We start from the raw sequence: 21,151 nt of genomic DNA on the forward strand, positions 1-21,151 counted from the left end.
AGATTCATAGATTATAGGACTGGAAGGGACCTCGAGAGGTCATCGAGTCCAGTCCCCTGCCCGCATGGCAGGACCAAATACTGTCTAGACCATCCCTGATAGACATTTATCTAACCTACTCTTAAATATCTCCAGAGACGGAGATTCCACAACCTCCCTAGGCAATTTGTTCCAGTGTTTAACCACCCTGACAGTTAGGAACTTTTTCCTAATGTCCAACCTAGACCTCCCTTGCTGCAGTTTAAACCCATTGTTTCTGGTTCTATCCTTAGAGGCTAAGGTGAACAAGTTCTCTCCCTCCTCCTTATGACACCCTTTTAGATACCTGAAAACTGCTATCATGTCCCCTCTCAGTCTTCTCTTTTCCAAACTAAACAAACCCAGTTCTTTCAGCCTTCCTTCATAGGTCATGTTCTCAAGACCTTTAATCATTCTTGTTGCTCTTCTTTGGACCCTTTCCAATTTCTCCACATCTTTTTTAAAATGCGGCGCCCAGAACTGGACACAATACTCCAGCTGAGGCCTAACCAGAGCAGAGTAGAGCGGAAGAATGACTTCTCGTGTCTTGCTCACAACACACCTGTTAATGCATCCCAGAATCATGTTTGCTTTTTTTGCAACAGCATCACACTGTTGACTCATATTTAGCTTGTGGTCCACTATAACCCCTAGATCCCTTTCTGCCGTACTCCTTCCTAGACAGTCTTTTCCCATTCTGTATGTGTGAAATTGATTTTTCCTTCCTAAGTGGAGCACTTTGCATTTGTCTTTGTTAAACTTCATCCTGTTTACCTCAGCCCATTTCTCCAATTTGTCCAGATCATTTTGAATTATGACCCTGTCCTCCAAAGTAGTTGCAATCCCTCCCAGTTTGGTATCATCCGCAAACTTAATAAGCGTACTTTCTATGCCAATATCTAAGTCGTTGATGAAGATATTGAACAGAGCCGGTCCCAAAACAGACCCCTGCGGAACCCCACTCGTTACGCCTTTCCAGCAGGATTGGGAACCATTAATAACAACTCTCTGAGTACGGTTATCCTGCCAGTTATGCACCCACCTTATAGTAGCCCCATCTAATTTGTATTTGCCTAGTTTATCGATAAGAATATCATGCGAGACCGTATCAAATGCCTTACTAAAGTCTAGGTATACCACATCCACCGCTTCACCCTTATCCACAAGGCTCGTTATCCTATCAAAGAAAGCTATCAGATTGGTTTGACATGATTTGTTCTTCGCAAATCCATGCTGGCTGTTCCCTATCACCTTACCACCTTCCAAGTGTTTGCAGATGATTTCCTTAATTACTTGCTCCATTATCTTCCCTGGCACAGAAGTTAAAGTAACTGGTCTGTAGTTACCTGGGTTGTTTTTATTTCCCTTTTTATAGATGGGCACTATATTTGCCCTTTTCCAGTCTTCTGGAATCTCTCCCGTCTCCCATGACTTTCCAAAGATAATAGCTAGAGGCTCAGATACCTCCTCTATTAGCTCCTTGAGTATTCTAGGTTGCATTTCATCAGGCCCGGGTGACTTGCAGGCATCTAACTTTTCTAAGTGATTTTTAACTTGTTCTTTTTTTATTTTATCCGCTAAACCTACCCCCTTCCCATTAGCATTCACTATGTTAGGCATTCCTTCAGACTTCTCGGTGAAGACCGAAACAAAGAAGTCATTAAGCATCTCCGCCATTTCCAAGTTTCCTGTTACTGTTTCTCCCTCTTCACTAAGCAGTGGGCCTACCCTGTCTTTGGTCTTCCTCTTGCTTCTAATGTATTGATAAAAAGTCTTCTTGTTTCCTTTTATTCCCGTAGCTAGTTTGAGCTCATTTTGTGCCTTTGCCTTTCTAATCTTGCCCCTGCATTCCTGTGTTGTTTGCCTATATTCATCCTTTGTAATCTGTCCTAGTTTCCATTTTTTATATGACTCCTTTTTATTTTTTAGATCGTGCAAGATCTCGTGGTTAAGCCAAGGTGGTCTTTTGCCACATTTTCTATCTTTCCTAACCAGCGGAATAGCTTGCTTTTGGGCTCTAATGCATGACACATTAGTGGGCGTTAAAAATCACACAACCTTAGTGCATATTACTACTCTGTGTAGACAAGTCCAAAGATATAACAAGCTACGGTATTGACATCTCTTGCATTTTTATCACGAGACTCACAATATTTGTTATTTTCTTAAAGCTTTGGCTACTGGAATTAAGTGATTATATTTGCATCCCTGCATCTTTCTTTTTTTTTTAAAAATGTCTCTAGCACTTGTGGTTGCAAAGAAAAGCTTGAAAATGTGATCTAAAGTTTGTTCAAAAGGCTTAAAAAACAGAACGCAAATACCCTACCCCACAAGTCATCCCTCCCATAATTTTTAAGTCAATCTCAACATTTTGGAGGACCTAACTTTGAATGCTTTTGGTTGAAAATACTGAAGACCAATGTCTGTGAGGATAATTCAGCATTGGACTATTTAACAATGGATATTAGGATTCCCCATCATGTAGTCTTTAAATCAAGGGTAGATGTCTTTCTAAAAGATACACTTGAACTCAGCTAGAAATTGTGGACTTGATGCAGAAATTGTAACATGGACAAGCAATGTGATGTCCTGCAAAGATTAACTTTAAAAGTCAAAGTCACATATTTCAGTTCTAAGGTTGTAAAAAGTTTTTGAAAACATTAACTTTGTGCCTTCAACTAAACCACCATCAAAGAAACATTTTAATATTTGAAGAAAAGAAAATGCTGGAAGCCTCTGATTTCAGATAGCCAAAAGCCAGAGCAGAGTTTAGCAGGTAATAAACCTGGGGGGGGGGGGGGAGGGGAATTCATAATAGAACTGCTAAAGCAGTCTAAACTATAGATATGCTAGAGGGCCCATATAATACTAGCAAACAGTTACAATTAAAATGACAGACTATTACATTTTTGGTAATAAACTCTTCTCAAATTAAAGAAAAATCTGGTTGTCTCATGCTGATGTCTGTATGATGTTTCTGACTATTCTAAACCCTTTTTACAAAAAAGTGAGAAGGGCTTTTCATTAACTGCAATGCATCTTGCCTGTCTGTCTTATACAGCACATGATTCCAGAAAGGTGTAAAGGCTTTTATAACAGAATGTGTCAGTACTTACTGAATATTAGTACCTTTTCAGACACTTTCCTCTTTATTGTATTTCTCTCAATAGCTAAGAAACCTTTCCAGCCTGGATCTACGTCATATCACAGAACTGGATAATGAAACTGTTATGGAAATAGTGAAGAGATGCAAAAACCTTAGCTCCCTCAATCTCTGTCTGAACTGGATCATTAATGACAGGTAACTTAATTATACCATCTAACAGCAGTAAATCTCAGAGAGCAAAGTTAACCCATTGTATTGAATAATTGTAGTCAATGATGATTCATAGCTGTTTGGAGGGAAAGAACTCCTAAAAACTGATGTCTCTGTCTATGTTGTGTAAATCTTCTAGACCCTTATTTTCTGGTGCATCTGTCATATATTTTAACAGTAGAGAGTGAGTCATTATAAATGAATGAGGGCATTATTCAGTTTTTCTTGTAGATAAAGTCAGAATGTGCTCCTTGATTTGGTTGCTTGAGATACAGAATTCCTGTTTTCAATACTTCTGCAAACAGGTGTGCAGCATTTGAACACTGCATTTTATGGGCACATAAAATCCAAACAAAAACATGAGTAAGTAATGATAATTTATTTGTAGGTTCAGTTTGTTGAACTTGTATTTGTTAAAAGTTAGAGAACTGTAATACTGCCAGGCTTTTGGGGAAAAAAAAATAGTGTGCATCAGTAATAATTACCTTTAGATTAACTTTAACTGACTTTATAACTTTAATTGTTCCTGTTTCCTTCCTAAGCTAATCTTATATTTAAAATTAAGAAAAACCTCATGGGAAATTTAAGTTTATGCCTTACATGGGGTGTAAAATATTGTTAAAACATGAGACTAAAAAGTTGGAAGAGTCTTTTAAAACAATTAGAAAATATATCAAAGCCACTCCTTTGAAGTGAAAAGCAACAAAAAATTCTTCCGAGTGAATTTCTACAAAAGTAGTTATAAATGCTGAAAATAGAGGCTTTAAGTAGAAGCCATGGGATATCCTTAAATTACAGTGGTTGTTCATAGTGCATTTCATATAACCATAAAGACATTGTTTAACAATTATAATATATTTCTCTTCCTGACCACAATCACAATTTTATTTTTAAACCTCTTCTTACAATCTTTTTTCTTTATCCATTAAAAAATTATACCTGAAATAAAAACATATTGTGTGGGAAGTAAGATTTTTGGTATATATTTGGGTGACTATCTTAATTAGTTTTCTGATTTTTCTTGAAATGCCCAACACATTTATTTTTAACTTTATTAAATTTTACTGATATTTTCTTTTTAATTCACACCAGAACCAATTCAATATTGTTTTAGAATTTCTATGGGAAAATGGGTAAAACCTTTTTGGATAAAGGTCTTCTTGCTCTCCCTGTGTGTTTATTTTTCAATGCCTAATATATGTTTGTGATGTACAGTACCATCATAGACACCTAACATGCATACCAATTATACCTCAGATTCTGTCATCCTTAGCCTGAGTAATTAATTCCCTGGGTAATTAAATGGGTACAACACATATAATAACATATTTTCTGATGTGAATGTGGGTAGATGAATTGGGACATTCAATCAGTGACCAACCTTTTCCTTCTGGAAAGGAAAACAATATAATGTGGTGTTAGAATAAAATATAGAATATAAAATTGTAGAAACAATAGAAGTTTAGATTTAAAAATTGTTTGACCGTAAATGTAAATAATTCAAGAGAAGAAAGGATGATAGTGAACTGGGTCAGAAAAAGAAGCCTGTGAAAAATAACGTATAGGAGAGGAAATGACTTTTTTTTTTTTTTTTACATTATTCTCAAACTGCAGAAAAGAGGATTTCTTCCTCAAATGTAACTACTGCTTTGCTTGTAATAGAGCAATACTATAGTTTTTTCCTTCATTTGGAAAGGATCTATTAAATCTGTGAACTAAACTCACCAGCTGTATTGTGATAGTTCAAGAATAGTCTGCTGAAAGTTCTCACTCATCAGATACACAGCTGTCACTCCATTCGTCATTCTTACATATAGCTAAAGTATGTGTTTCAGTGATCTAAAATAGGAGACCTCTTCTAATGTAGATTACAGTACATAGGCACAGTACAATGAAGTAAATTATGGATGCCATGATAGACTTAACTGTAAAATTTTCTTGCTTGTGTGGGTTTAACTCAGGCACTTAATAATATTGTACTTCAGATCATTTGATTGCATTTAATTGTAATAGTTCTTGTTGTATATAAGGACTTATTGTACAATGCCAAGTTCGTTTATCTTAATGTCTTAATGGAAAATTTTAGAATAACAGAGGAAAACTGTAGAAGAAAAATTTAAACTTAAAGGACAGAGTTATTTTTTATTTTTAATTACATGCTTACACATACTATTTAGCAGGATTAAGAAATATTTCTTTTAAATAAATTGGTATAAATCTAATTCTTCACATCAAGTTTAATTACAAGTTCAACATCTTTTCCATAGAGGGCAAAAACGTGCTGTTGTATTTAAACCTTTCAAGTGACTACTATTGTCTATTAATTCTTTGTTGTTATGCATTGATTTCTGTTCATAAATACTTTATGATTTACCTGCAATTTTTCATCATCAGTATGTAATTGTGATACAAAACAGACAATGACTATTTAAATTAATCTCAAAGCAAATCTTTTTGTGTTGATTGAAGAATTATTAATACTTGGCACAGACAATAGAAAGTTGTTGCCAGTTGCATTGCATATGAATTAATTTTAACTATGACATAAGTAAGATGAAGTGCCGATACGTATTTTTATTTTTCCAGAATCATGATTCAATCTCTTGACATTAACCTTAGCACATAAGCGTAAATTAAATGTAAGCTGAGCTTATGAAAAAAAGGCTGATACCAAAGTATTCCTCCCAACGATTAAAATTAAGCTTCTAGGCTATTATGCACTACTCCCATTAATTTCATTGTGCGTTGTGCATCTGAATCCCCTAGTCAGCTTTGAAAATCTCTGCTATAGTATTCTCTTGGAGCCTCTAAGATAGTTGAAATATATATATTTTTGTTTTAATACAACATTACACAATTTTTTCAATTTCACATCCTGTTTTGTAGTAAAGGTACTTTTCTATGGCATGTAGGCTAGAGATAGCACATTTTCTGATGTATTTGTCTGGCACACTGAATTAATTGTTCTAAGAAGCTTAATGAGAACAATCCTCCCTTATTCTGATGTCTGTAGCAATCTGTATCTTGGCCAGAGGGAGATGCTGGAAAATAAAATCTGTCTTAATTATGCTATAGTCACAAATGCCACTTCCTCCCTAGCCTATGTAATTTGAGAACTGATTTTAGATTTCCTCTATTATTAATGTATTTGATGAACAACTTTAGTACAGGGGTTCCTATAAAGGGCAGCTGCCACTTTTCATTAGTTGGTTTGTTTGGTCGTTTTAATGTGGAAACAGAAACAATGAGATGCAGAAACCATAGTATGGTTAAATGCAGAACCTGCAACTTTATTTCATAAGTAAAATCTAGCTGGGATAAAACACCCCAAACTGCCTGGCAGGGCTGTTCCAGTGCGTACCTCAAATGGAACCAATGGCCTTGATATAATATAAACTAGAGAGTGAGTATGAAAGCCATCCCACCTCTACACCCACGGGCTTGCCAAGGGACCGTGGCTGGAGCATGTGAAGAGGAAACACAGGGAACACTTCTTGAGCTTCTTCCAACCAAGATCTCCTGTCTCAACTGAAGAGTGTCTTCAGTAGTCCAGCTCCACCAAAGGCCCACCCCAGATAGTTCTGATGAACTCCCCCCCCCCCCCCCAACCCTTAGAAATCTGGTGTTGCCTTCTCCTTTCCATAGCATCCTGGTATTGTCTTTCACTAGTTGTACCTTGCCTGATCAAAAGTCAGCCAAGATAGACTACCTGGGATTCTCCACACTTTTGTGCAACATGATTGTTTATCACTTTACCATATGCGCATGCTAGTACCCCAGCAGGATAGGATGCATACCCTCTTCCTTGAAATTGTCAGTGTCTGTGTATGGTTTGGCTCACATGTGGTACTAAGAGAAAAATGAGATTCGTTCTTCCCTCCTTGTCCACCTCCTCTCAAACCTAAATATTTATGAGCTCAATTTACGGAGAGATTGCATCCCAAAATTGTACCCAAATTGAAGTCTCATGGCTCCAAGTTACTGGTCCAGCTAAAGATCTGATATTTGAATGTACTGGTATGCTTTAGAAAAGCATTAGATGGATACAATATTGTTCCTGGAAAGTATAATACACAGTATATTGTAACTGTGTGAAATTTCATAACTCGCCACCTTCTGAAAGAGGGAAATGAGTTTATTTCAGATAGTATAAAATTGGTGCACACTGGGAGTATGAGCATTATATAAATCCTTGTAGTAGGTCTAACCACTAATTAGAAATAGGGGAACTGCTCCTCAAAATGTACTCCTTCGTATTGGATTTTCTCTCTTTCTAGGGCTGGAATCTCATATAGTGTGCCATATTATAAAATAGGAATCCTTATTGTCTTGTGCTTCTTTCTGGAGTGTCTCAGCTTGAGAGAAGGGCTTTTTGTGGTTGGAGTCCAGGGATCCAGAGGAGCATTTCCCAGTCTCACTCTTGTAGAAGAAGGTAGGATTATATTCCCAGTCTCCTAGTAGACATGAGAGGAGAAATGGTCTTGCATGTTTGATGGCCCTTTTGAGGCTGAGAATAGGGAAAACTGACCATTCCCTGAAGATCAAAAAAGGAACAATCACAATTTCCTGAAGTGTTTGGATGGAGGCTTAGAAGATGCCTCTAGAAGACAAGGGCAGGAGCTGCTGTTGTTTTGGAGGTAGGAAGTCCTATGGGAGAAGTAATTTAAGTGGGTTTTATCAATTTTGTATCAAAACCAGTTAGTTTTGCTACTTTTGTACTGAGTTTCACTATGAGGATTTGGATTTGTTTGTGTAAAACAAAAACTTAAAAGTGAAACTCTTTTAGTTGAAGTGTTGAAAGCATGCAAACCAAACATACTGGTAAAGTTGCATGTAATCTGGTTGACAAAAAACTAGACTTTTTGTTCAGCTTTAAGGTATAATGGTGAATAACCATAAAATACATTTGAGCATTTGATGTGGAACAGCAGTGAAATGAGGACAGACACATGGATGAATTTTAAGTGGCGGGCCACAATTTTTATTAATCTTAAATACAAGGGAGGGGCACTACCTATCCATGACTCATACAATCCTATGCCAGGCATTTAATTGGTTCCGGTGTAGGTGTTACAGGGCTTCTACCTTATGACCTGTAACTTGTGTGGTAGGCTCTCCTCAGCCTGCACCCCTAGGATTCAACTTGCTCTGAATCCAACACACATACCCCTGCAAGAGGAACAAAGGGTGCAGAAGGGTGGGGACCTCAGCTCCAGGAAAGCCACAAAGTCTTACTGACCCCATCACCAAAATCCCAGGTCTTTCACCTCTGGGAATTCATTTTGTTATTTTAACTGCACAGGAAACCAGATGCAAGTTGTGATGAATTAAGAACTTGACCAAGTTCCTCAGTTAAGTACCAAGTGTATTGTTACTTACCCTACTGTGGCTTGAAAGTGTGTGCAAGGAAGGCGTAAAACTCCCTGGCCCCTGGGTGAAAAAATTCCTTCCTGATCCCCAAATGGGAAATTGACTAGACCTGCAGCAGGTGCGAGGCCAGATTCCCATTCCTAGTTTGGGGTGGGTAGGGTGGGCTTCTGGAACAGAGTTGAAAGATGCTCCCCATTGCCCCTGCGCCAGGTTAAATCCTGGGAGCTGAGGAATGCTGGCCAATCAGCATCCCTCTCCCCAAACTGGTCAATGTGTGCCAGAGGAGTTATCTGGTGTCCCTCAGTGAGTGTCTCCCTCCCTCACTGCTGGGCCTTTCACTACCAGTCCCATAAAGTTCCTCCACCCGCTGAGGTGGGTGGGTGGCATTTGCAGATTCTTTGGCAAAAGTTATTCAAAGTTTGTAAAACTGCATTTCAGATGCAAAGTATCTTTACCTGAAATCACTAGTACTGGGGCAATGCACCAGTACATCTACAATGTTAATTCCTCCTAGCTGCACAGTGCCATCTCCCATTATGCCGCGACCGTGGCATTTCTTGTTTTCAGGGATTTAAGCCTTCAGCGTGCAAGACTTTCACATGTCTCATATACCCTGTAAATCATCTCCACATGCAGAAACTCATAAGAACTATTGATTATTTTTCATGTTTTATTAAAGCTATTTTGTCATAAGAAGCCTGTATCTTCAAGGCAAGCATAGAGAAATAAATTCATTTTCATTTTTACCTACAGGAAAAATATGTTCACTTAAGATAACTTTGAATTAGTTTTAATATGTAAAGAAAATAGGTTTCTTGTCATGACAAATAAACCAGTCTGTCAGAAGCTGAGGGCTAAATAGGAACTTGAAAATAGTTTATTTTAAAATGGCTTATTAGGAAATCTAAATGTGTTGAATACCTGAGTAGGTATTCAAAGTTGCTCTGAATTTGTACAGTATATGTATCACTTAGGTAAAATAAAATGTGGAAAGAATTCCTTACTACCTGTTTCAAATATGAAGGAAATAAAAAACTGTTGTCAATTCCATTAATAGACTTGGGGGAAATGGTCATTATACATTATTAGGTCATTTTGTATCCATACTTTATAATCTGATGGGTACAAACAGGAGATCTCTGTGCACCTTAGGTGCTGTAACATGTTCTGACACTTTATTTAAATATTTCTATTGACACCAATATTTTCTGCTTGCTTTCTTTTTACATCAAATTTCAGTTGATTCAATAAAAATGGTGACATTTGGAAATAAAATTAATGGGGGATTTGAGCAAGTGGTGGTTTACCAAATGTTTGCAGAGTGCCCCATAGTATGTCATTTTCCAAGAAAGGTTTTGTGAACTTGTGCTATGTGTTGTATCTATAAATGATCAAGGATCAGGCAGCAGATAATCTATTATTCTTTTGTAAAAGTCATGTCACAGTGCACTTGGAATTGCAGTTCATGTCAATTTCAATATTACTTAATCACCTAGAGATAAGTTTAAAAGCTATCCAAATGAAACAAAACTATATACTAACTACGGCACACACAAAGTAGATTTTGTTTTACAGAACTTTTAGTTTATCTTAAACTGGGGTGCTCTGGAAAGGAGAGATGTAATTTTCACTCAAATTTTTAGTACAAGGCTTGAGCAATTTTTGTTTTTCCCTCCATGAATGGCAATGAAATCTTTGGCATATTACGGGCTGTATAAATTGCCTTTCCTACTAAAACACTCTGTTGGTAGTATTTGCACCACAGATGCTCTGTCTATGTCTACTGTGATCAACATCAGTTTTGAGTGGAGAGGGAACATTACAGGTTTTTGTTTTTATTTTTAAATCATTACTAGAAAGTTGAGGCAAATACTTTTTATTGGTGTAACTTTGTTTCTCTTAGCCAAGAGCATGTTGCACTTTTTCCACTGTATAAGAGAAGACAGAATCAGTGGGCATGGGAAGAGTAGCCGCTAAAAAGATACAACTGAAACTGGAAGCAAAGAGGAAGAACTCGGCAGAGCTGAATTTTCAGTAAATCCACCAAGTGTTGAAACATAGTTTTTAGTTTTGTCTTCTACTTCCCTCCTAAGAAAATTGTGGGCAGTTGCATATACATTTTTGCAAGCCATTTTGCAAGGACCTATCTGCATGACAAAATTGTCAATATTAGGGAACACTACTAGTAGACAAAGTAGTGCCCCAACCATAATTAGAACACTGTTTGATCCTGCCTGTGTCGATGGTACCAAATAATGTTATAATCATGTATCAGTAGAGTTGTAAAAGGGTTTGGTAACATGATGATAACACTGGCTGGTGCTATATAAAGAGGCAAAACCAACTAGTGTCATAGCACACTGGGGGTACTACCATGTTATTACCTAAAGTAAATTGTTATTAGAGCCATAACTACAATAGGGAAATAACTGAACAATTTCCGATTGCTGCTCACACGGGTTCATCTGAACTAGTGTTAATAACTTTGGGAGCCTGAGTGGAGGTAAGGCTTCTTTTCAGACTGTCAGTTGCATTTGCTGCAACCAGTGCTTGATGATAAAGTGCTGAAAATGGGTTAGTAGCTGACTAGCTCACTTTGCTATTGCTCCCAAAGTTGCTAATGATGGGCTCAGCTAAAATGATGTTGGCAGTGGTGGAAAACGAGGCACTAGGACAATAACTAAGCTGTTACTCTAAGGTGTCTACTAAAATGTAGAATTAGTAGATGCTAGAAACAATCTTAAATGCCTAAAAATGGTCTAGTAAATTTTAAAGCTTGTCCATTACATGTAATTAAACTAAAGCTGTTCCTTTAGAAAGTATAAGTTACTACATCTTGATGGTGAAGCATTATTTTAATAACACATTTTAAATTCAAATATACATAGCCTTCCTTGCATCATATTCTTACATGAGAAAGAGAATGTATGCTCTCTTTATCGGTGGTAGCTACAGTAGTAAATGGTGCGTGTTCAGATTCATCATCTTTAATCTGACTGAAGTGGAAATGTACTTCAGGAGCACTGATATTTATTCTTCTTCCTATCATTTAATATAACTTTGGGCTAAGGGATATAGTAGAGTCTTCCAGAAGAATAACTGTACTTTGTACTGTATGACAGTTGTCATGAATTACTACAGGTAAATACTAGCATTTCTTAATTCTGAATTCATTCACTTCTTTCTCTGTTGTCAAAAAGATCATCTCCCTTGTGCCTTGCTATTATGCATTTTTATGTCTACATATTCGTAAGATGTTTACAACCATCTACGTTTAAAAAAATGCTCAAACTCCTTCACTAAAAAAATAAGTTATACAACTTACCATTAATGCATATATGACAGATATTGCAATCCTCTGCAATATCTTTGGGGACCATATTGTATTAAGTTTATGTATCACTGTGGGCCAGAGATTGTATAAAACTCCAGGGGGGATGGTTACCAGAACTCCTCCAGGAACAAAAAACAGTGTGTGTGGGGCTGATTAAGGTGAATTACTTAGGTTGTAAACACTTCCAAAACGGCACCAGCCTCTGGGAAGTCTTGCATATACTAGTACACACTGGATTTTCCAGACCCCAAAGAAAGGACTTTGGGTAAATAGACTGAGTTTGAACTCAGGGCTCTTCTTCCTGATCCAGCAGACAAACAGGACATTCTGTCCAGGAGGGGCCCCAACCCTTGCATTAGGGTGTCACAGTTCTCTGGCTGCTGGCAGGCACCGCCTACTGTACAGATACTGAAAAATGCTTTGGGCACCCCATCTGCCTATATGTGAGTCTCTGTGATATAAATTGGGTCATACAGTCCACTTGTGTTTGAAGGGGATGAGGCTGTTGGCTCCCACTGCCCTAGTCCCTATAGTATGGTCTCAGATTCCCTAACCCCAAAAAGAGTAGGGGTTAGAGGTACCAACCTTGACCTTGGAGCTTGCCCAATCTATCCTACCTGATCAGTATACCAGGGCCATTGTCTCCTTATAGGCAGAGTGGTGGTGACGCTGGTGAATGGCCTGCCTTAGGGCAGTTCTCCTGAAGGCTTCCAGGAATCTCCCTTGGGAACTATAGAACCACTGTCTGCTCTCGCCCAGCTGCTGGGAACTTCCTGCTTTTAAGTCCTTATTCCACTCCAACATGATAAACAGGGTTGGAAGGGCAGGGGCCAGCCTTGCTCACAGCAGCTCTTTAATCCCTTTGTCACTAGTATGGGGTTTATAAAGGTTTGGAAAGACTTTAACTTACTAGGGCCCCATAAGGCTGAGGGATGACCTCTGATGAACTTTTAGCATGCATATGGGAATGTTTCTTGTTTTTCATATGTTTTCTCTGTAATGTGTCTACCTTATGAATAAATGAACTTGCTTAGAAAGAGATGTGTGGTAACTTTTAACTGCTGGCAACACAGTGTTAGTAGCCCTCAGAGAGAGAGAAAGTCACGGGTACTGGCTTTTGGGAAGACTGGCTTGCTGGGGATTTCTCAGTATGGGACATGAAGAGGTCTGGAGCACATGTGCGCGTTGAACAAGTAGTCCTACCAAAAGTCTCCAATCCAAGGCTCTTGGGATACATGTGCTCCTGAAGTGGAGCACCCATAAAGACACTCATTTCAAAGAACTCCAGTTTCTGAACAAGTTTCTGCAAATAACCTCTACAACTGACATTGCTCTAGTCAGATAGCATTTTAAGACTATTAATAAATGTATTTAGTGAATTCAGAATATTATTTGTTTTCTGGTTATAGTATTATGATTATGAGGAAATGGATTACTAATTTTTATTCTTTGAATTTTTGATAGTTTCACTTCAGTGCATGTTAGGTGTGTTAATAGATAAGGACGTGTAATATATAACATTTTTTTTCGTTTTTCTTTCTCTGATATATTTTGGTAACATTGGAAATTGTCCTGATTAAATGGAATACATTTTTGGAGCTTTTATTTTGTTAATGGTGTACAGGTTCTATGCTGATTGGCACCTTTAAAATGTTCACATTATTTGATGATTATTTGATTAATTTTTCTCTTTGCAAGTAATAGTTTTATGTGAATCAGTGTATTATAGAATTTAACTGAGTGGGGGCCTGAGGATTTTGGAGTATCAGATAATTCTGCTGCAGTATAAACAGGAAAAATATTCATAAGGTATCTACATATGTAATTAAACAAAAGCTGGCTTTCAATTGTTTTATTGCTCTTTGTGGTTTGCTACTTCAGATGTATTTCTGTCAGTTAATTATAGCCAAAAAAATTTGCTTGTTTATATTCCCTCTCTTCTGTTGTCTCCCCAAGTCAGCTGTATCTGTTGCAGCTTTCATATGACTATACTTAAAGGTGTGGACTATTAGCGTTTTTTCAACAGTAACCTAAACCTGATTTTACTGTACTTATAAAATTGATTTATGGTAGCTTCTTTGACAAGAATTTATGGGAAACTAAAAGGACAAAATTATTATGTCTCCTCCAAGTTATATTCTGCCAACGTACTAAACATAAATAAAAATGCAAGTTCACATCTTTAGGTTCTCGGCCATTAATGATTTTAGGGAATTCTGATGTCAGTTTTCTTTTAAAATCAATTAAAATTGTGAAGCTGCATGGTTCTGCTTATTGAATATCCAAGCAGATATTCTGCAATATTTCATTATAACAGTAATGTAACATTTATACACACAATGTCTCCACTGACAGATTTAGGAGTTGTCACTCATTCTTTATTTCAGTAAAGCAATTTCTTGCATGATTTGCTTTTTGTTCTCATTGAGCAATAATGTATAGGTAAAAGGAACTTCATCTGATTATTCTTAGTAATCCATGATGAAATTTCTGTAGAAGCTAGCAATGTATATATTAAAGTGCCATCCCACAGAGCTTAAATATCAAGCATTTTATTGAAACAGATCCTTCTCATAGTTGTTTTTAAAGTTTTACCAGACATAGACTCAGAGTATATTCTCAGGCTAGGTCTATACTACCCGCCTTAATCGGCGGGTAGAAATCGACCTCTCGGGGATCGATTTATCGCGTCCCGTTGGGACGCGACAATCGATCCCCGAATCGGCGCTCTAACTCCACCAGCGGAGGTGGTAGTAAGCGCCGCCAACAAAGCCCCAGAAGTCGATTTTGCCGCCGTCCTCACAGCGGGGTAAGTCGGCTGCAATACGTCGAATTCAGCTACGCTATTCACGTAGCTGAATTTGCATATCTTAAATCGACTCCCCCCGGTAGTGTAGATGTACCCTCAGTGATTAAGGTGTAAGTGTATGTTTGTACCCTTCTTAATTCTACTTTTACATATCACCAGTATTAAAATAAATGGTTCCTTAGAAACCATTTTCTGGTGGAGATGGATTTTACCAGAAGTGTTAAAATATTTAAGCCACATTGCCACCATTTTTCTTTTCTTTCTATACTTGAGAATTTGGGAAAGCAGTTAAAATAGCTCACTGTTGTCAACCTGCTAAAATGTATGATAAATGAAGCTTTGTAAATAGTGAAAATATGCTAAAGGTGATTAACTCCGACAATTTTCCTGTAAGAAGTTTGAGATGATAAATCTCTCCTGTGGTTAGTTATTAATTTAGTGCAAGGGATTTAGCATCAGCCTAAACTATTTTATGAATTGTGGCATAAAAAAATATTTTAGAAGTTAGATACACGCATGTTAAACCAAAGGAGAAATTGCTTGGACTAGATTGGTAGTAATTAAAAATGGCAGATTTGACGCAAGTGTGACTTAGCTATTTTCTATATGACAGTCCTTACAGAAATTAACAGAGTGCAATGGACCCTGAAGGTATGAAAAATGACAGAATATTATAAATGAGTCCTTAGACCTACCTGAAAACTGAAAGGTTTTATAGATATCATTCCTCTGCAGATAAAATATTTGCAGTGGTATAATTTAAAGTACAAAACAATAAAAAAAATCTGTTACTGAAGCATAGAAAACAAGATACAATCTTTATTGCAATTATAATTTCATTTTGAGGCTACCAACTATAATTTACCATGCAACTAGCATGGACACTTTATTTAAAAAAGAAAGAGAAAAAAGTGATGGCTGTCTTCATGATTTACGGCACTGACTATAATGTTTAGAGTCTGTCAGTATTTCTGTTATAAACACCATTTTTGAAGGGTGCATAACTCATCTTTTAAATTGCCATGGGCTCTGTCTTGGTGCATGGGATATCAGCTCAAATGTAAATTATGTTCCTTTTTAAAATTTTTGTGGGTGAATTTGCTTTTCATAATAAATGAGTGATTAATATTACTGTGTGGAATCTGACATAATATGGGCAGGAGCTACGCAAGGTGCCACAGATAGCTCTGCTAAATCCCTTGAATCCACATTTATACTATCTCTGTGATCCCAGTTCTGGGAGCATTTTTAGTGAAAATATGCTAACAGTGATTAACTCTGATTAGCAGAGATTGCTAATTGTCCTGAATTTTTGTGGTGGTTTTGTATGGACAGTTATTCGCTGGGAATATAGGGAGAAATGTTTATATGGTCAGAATCCATGGCTGCCCAAGAAGAATAGAAACCTTTGCAGGAGAGATGTGAACTTCTGCTTCTACAGATGTAGTGATCCAAGGAAGGTTGTGGGGAGGAGAGGTGATCAGAAAATGATGAATCTCTTAGGGAGCTTAGTTTAGTAGCATTAGGATGGTGCAGTGAGGGCTGCATCACAACTGGTACAGATTAAGCAACGTTTAAGTGTTAGCAAAGTGCAGTGGGTTCTGAAGCTTGTGAGAGAGCAGACTTCTGGAGTGTGTGGAAAATTGTGGGAGAGGCTGGTGTTCTAACTGAGGATTTGGGAGCAGCGGTGAGCACTACTAGTAGTGGTGGAAAGTAGGAGAGGATTAATGGAAAGGAGCACAGTGGGAGAGTGAGGCAGAAGGAACCCCCGACTCCTCACCAAATGTTGTTTCTCAACTCTCACCTTTCACTGGCAAGCTTGTCTGTCCTTCTGTAGACCTCATTTGTGTCTTAAAGAAGGCCACTCGGTACCGGCTTGTCTCTCTCCTAATAAGATTTGAGTCTGTATAGATTGGTGAGCTGATTTGGAATACAGTCACCCTCTTAAAATGATGCTATATCAAGGGCACAGGTGCTTATAGTAATAATAAAAGAGGAAGAGATTTAGGCAGATAGCCATAAACAATCTTTGACCTTGAGTACCCTGAGGTGTACTACTTACATCCACACCCTTTATGGAGGTAAGGGGAGATATTTTCTGTTCAGAAACATAAGACCCGCCAATGTTAATACTTACATTTCTATTGTGGACAGAAATCAGTCTTTCTCCTGTGGCATCACTGCAATTAGTGGGGAGGTCTGGCCAGGACCTACCTGTTCTTTGCTAGCTCTGCCACATAGTGAGGCATATAGGCTTCTAATAGAGGGAAAGTTCTACTGCTTAGGAAAGAAGTTGTAGCGGCATCCCAACAGAGAGTCAGATACTGCATAGTATTTTCATGCTGGCCTTATTTTCAGCTCTATGGAAGTTTCCTGCAACTTCTGTCCATTAGAGAGGAAAAAAGGCTGGAATGAGCCATTAACCACCTGGGCAACCTATCTTCCAAAATATTATATTGGAATAGGTATGGTCAGTTCACAATTAGATATGCACCAAAAAATAAAATTACTAGTTTTCTTTTCTGCTCGCCTCTGAGACAAAAATGTTCACAAACAGAAATGTCAAGCCATTAAACTATGACTGCTTTACTTCTGGCCCATAAAAGGTTCTACTACTACTTTTAAATAGACTTTCTTTAAAAAGTTAGTAAAAACAGCAAGCCATTCCAGATATATCTGAGAACACAAAAAGGAGGTTCGTGTCTGCCAGACATACCTGGTGCATTTGACATTTAAATACAGTGAACTGGCAATTGATGTTTCCATTGATTTACTGTGGTATTTTGGTGTATTTTCTATTGTGCTTAGTTGTAATTATTTTCTTTCACTGTATATTTTAAAATTGTTATGCTTTTGTGTATCCTTCCCCCACCCCTCCTCCATTGTGGGTATGTGCATGTGTGAGATCATTGTCGAGTGACATTACTTATGCCATATTTGGGGGACAGGAGAAATATTCTATATGTGAATAACTATGCTAAAGATATTAATTCTAGTAATGTTTTCCTGCTAGCTTGACAGTTTAAAATTACTGTTAAATCTTTACTGTGAAGTGGGGGAGAAGATTTTATTTGAGATGAGCCCACACTGCAAAATTCAGATGCAGATTTAACTCCATATTTTAAACCAAAGTTTAGGATGCTATGGCATGTTGCAGATTGAAACTCTAATTATGACATTGAAACCGGGTTCAGGTCTGGGTTTCAAGCTCTTCATCGCTTTGAGGTGTTCAGATTCTTGTTCCTGGATCATTTCTTATTCCTCGCTAAACAAATTATTAACAACTATATTTTTAGATTTTAAGAGTTGTTGCTCTGTTACAGATGACACTATCCTTGGAGCTCTGTTGCCAGTGTTATTGAAGTTGCATGGCTTACCACAACTAAGAAACATCAAACATATGAACAAGTATAAAAACGGAAGTGGGCTGGGGATATATTGGAATAAATTTTATATTTGACAAAATGCCAACATGAGACAAAAGCTCTCTTATAAGTCTCCATTAACTAGGGCTGAAGGAAGAGAAGGCTGTTTTCTTTAATTCTTTCCATGTAAGTATAAATTGATACATTAGCTGTCTGTACAGGCTTACAGCTTTTGAGAATCTAATATTTATATTTTCAATTTGCCTAATGTTTTGGATCAGAGGTGGCTTGCTTACTATAACTGAGACTTTAGAAATTTTTAGACTTCAAAGCAAACTGTACCCTTGAAATGTATTTATTTACTTGCCATAATCTCTTCAAGTGGAATTTATTCCCAAAGACTAAACATCATTATATGGAGAGAACTCCTTTTCTGTGGTGAATCGTGGCAGCCATCCATCAATAGGACATAACAGTGAACTTGTTAGACTGAGGACGGAATGAAGTATTACCAAGCAGGTCTTGTCAGATGACATTCAAATATTCATGCAGTCATTGCAGGATCTTGATAGTGGTTTCCCACTGTGAATAAAGCAACTGCTTTAACTGGAAGGTCGTAACTTTGGAATGTTATAGACCTATTGTTTACTCTGTGCATACCCATGTTCCTTTCAGTTGTGGGCTTACAGCAGTTTCTTTACTGTTCTGTTTCAAATTTATAATACTGTATCTCTGATTTTAAAAACCATCACTTTTTGGGCACATTTACACACATGAAGAAGTCTGAGACAGTGGATTCTACTTCTGGAATTTTTATTTTATGTGAATGTTGTCTCATACTTCAAGACATACAATGTAATATAAAGGCATGAAATGGGAGATCTATCTTTGTTTAATTTACATTTAAAGAACCTGATACAGTTGCAGAATTTTTTTGTGGTATGTAGTTTTGTGGATCTGAAATTGTTTACAGAGTGTTTTATCACTCTGTCTGTAGATATATCCACACTATGAGCTAGGGGTGTAATTCCGAGCTCACGTACATGTACTCATGCTAGCTTGATGAGTGCTGCACATTCAGAATGGAGTTTGCAGCTTGGTAAAGATACATATAGAGTTCAAATCTCACAGAGAATTCATAAACTGTACAGAGTCCCCAAAATCATCACAGTGCTTAATACCCTGATTTATCCGGTCAAAGAACTTCTTGGGAATTTCTTTACCTTCTTCTGACCCACATAATCCAAAATATACTTTTAGTGATGATTGAATCTTGATTCTCAGATAGCAAAGTCATGATTTGAGGATTCTCTTCTCATTTAAAACAGTTTTGATCACTTTGATAGAGAGCCAGGAATAATTTGCATTCTGGAAGAAAATTAAGGATCATTTAAATACCTACACAAAGTTACTGCATGGTGTATGATACCCTGTTTGGACTTCAGGCATTATTTCTCCACAATTTTAATTAGCTTTCCCAAATTCATTCCTACAGGAGCAGATATAGATATGTGACAGACCCACCACTATTTTTTACTATATAGGGTTACCAGATAGCAAGTGAGAAAAATCGGGACACTTTTTTTGGAGTGTGAGTGTGAGGGTTCCAGATATAAGACAAAGCACCTAATATATGTATGGTCCTGATAATGTTGGGATATCAGGTCACCCTATTACTATAATAAATGTGCATACTTTGAAGTTTTTTTGCTTACTTGTCATTATATACACCCAAATTATATGTACTGAAACATTTTTAACTTGGTCTCATCCATAACCAAAACATGATCCCCATCTTCCTTTTACTGTTTTCTGTTCCCACAAGTACTTAAAAAGTAATTATTTTTGGAAGCAACAGTTTTGGTAAATATTCTCCTTTTCATACAATTTTTAGGTAATTAAGAGGACATATGCAACCACTTTCCTAGAATTCAGTTGTTAGTTGGCTTCATGAAATGAGAAGTTACTTTACATAAAATCATGAATGCTTTTCCTCTCTCTTATTTTACATATAAGCAAAATGAAGGAGCAAACACAATAGTGGACTAGGAATGGGGAGGAAAGACAAAGATTATTGTAATAAGATTATAAGGTTCCTCAAGAAAGGCTGATATGCAAGAAGGATATTTTTTCATAACATTACTTTCTAAATATAAATATTTGTCATGATTTTTTTGTAGGTGTCACAGTTAGAAATGGGTCTTAAGGAAGGATTTGAAGGAGAGTAGGTTATTGGCCTTGATCACACATAGACACATCCCACCCTTTGACAAACTCCTGAACCAGCAATGCCCACACTTCTCTTTAGAATGCTTCAACTAACAAACCTACTTCTCCCTCTACCCCCAAGGGAAGCTGCTATGCTGGAGGCCTCTCCCGCCCTTCTACTTCAATTAACTTTTTCTTTCAGTACTGCATGTGGAGTCCAGGGTGAGGGGGCTGAGGCTGTGCTGCCAAACTTGAGATCTCTGCTGTACTACGCTTCAGGCTCTGTCCTGCTCAGAGCACATGGGTATGTACTGCAGGCAGCAACTGTCTGATACAAAGTGGCACAGCAGCTTCTGTTGGCCAAAGGGGGAACTGCTAGTAGCTCAGGTGAAATGTCTGAGCTACTAGCAGTTAATGTACAGGATTGAGAGTCCCCTCAAAATCTGACCTAAATTGTGACAAGTTTTGGCAACGCTGCTGCTTCTGAAGATGCCCAGCAAGCAAGCTGGAGGACACCCAGTATGGCAGAGGAATGAGCCCAATTATGTTACGTGAAATTTGTTTCAGTTCTTCTTTCTCTGCCGAAAGGAAATGTGATCTTAAGTCATGTTACTCCCTCTCAGCACAAAGAGGCAACAGGGGACAGCTAGGGAGTAGAAAATGTGTGCATGCTCCTTTATAATGTTGGAAGGGTAAAGAAGGACATATACTTTCTATGTCAAATAAAATTG

At 37.4% G+C, this 21,151-nt stretch overlaps 1 protein-coding gene across 3 annotated transcripts in view; it reads left to right on the top strand.

Moving 5' to 3' along the window:
• Positions 1–21,151, top strand: part of FBXL17 (F-box and leucine rich repeat protein 17) — a 480,497-nt gene that overhangs the window by 184,144 nt on the left and 275,202 nt on the right. For all 3 annotated transcript variants that reach the window (XM_054031676.1, XM_054031674.1, XM_054031675.1), the window contains one exon: positions 3,189–3,319. In XM_054031676.1, coding sequence (XP_053887651.1) covers positions 3,189–3,319 — 131 coding nt within the window. The remainder of the gene's footprint in view (positions 1–3,188; positions 3,320–21,151) is intronic.

Source organism: Malaclemys terrapin, chromosome 6, assembly GCF_027887155.1.
Source record: "Malaclemys terrapin pileata isolate rMalTer1 chromosome 6, rMalTer1.hap1, whole genome shotgun sequence".
NCBI classification, from domain to species: domain Eukaryota; kingdom Metazoa; phylum Chordata; order Testudines; family Emydidae; genus Malaclemys; species Malaclemys terrapin.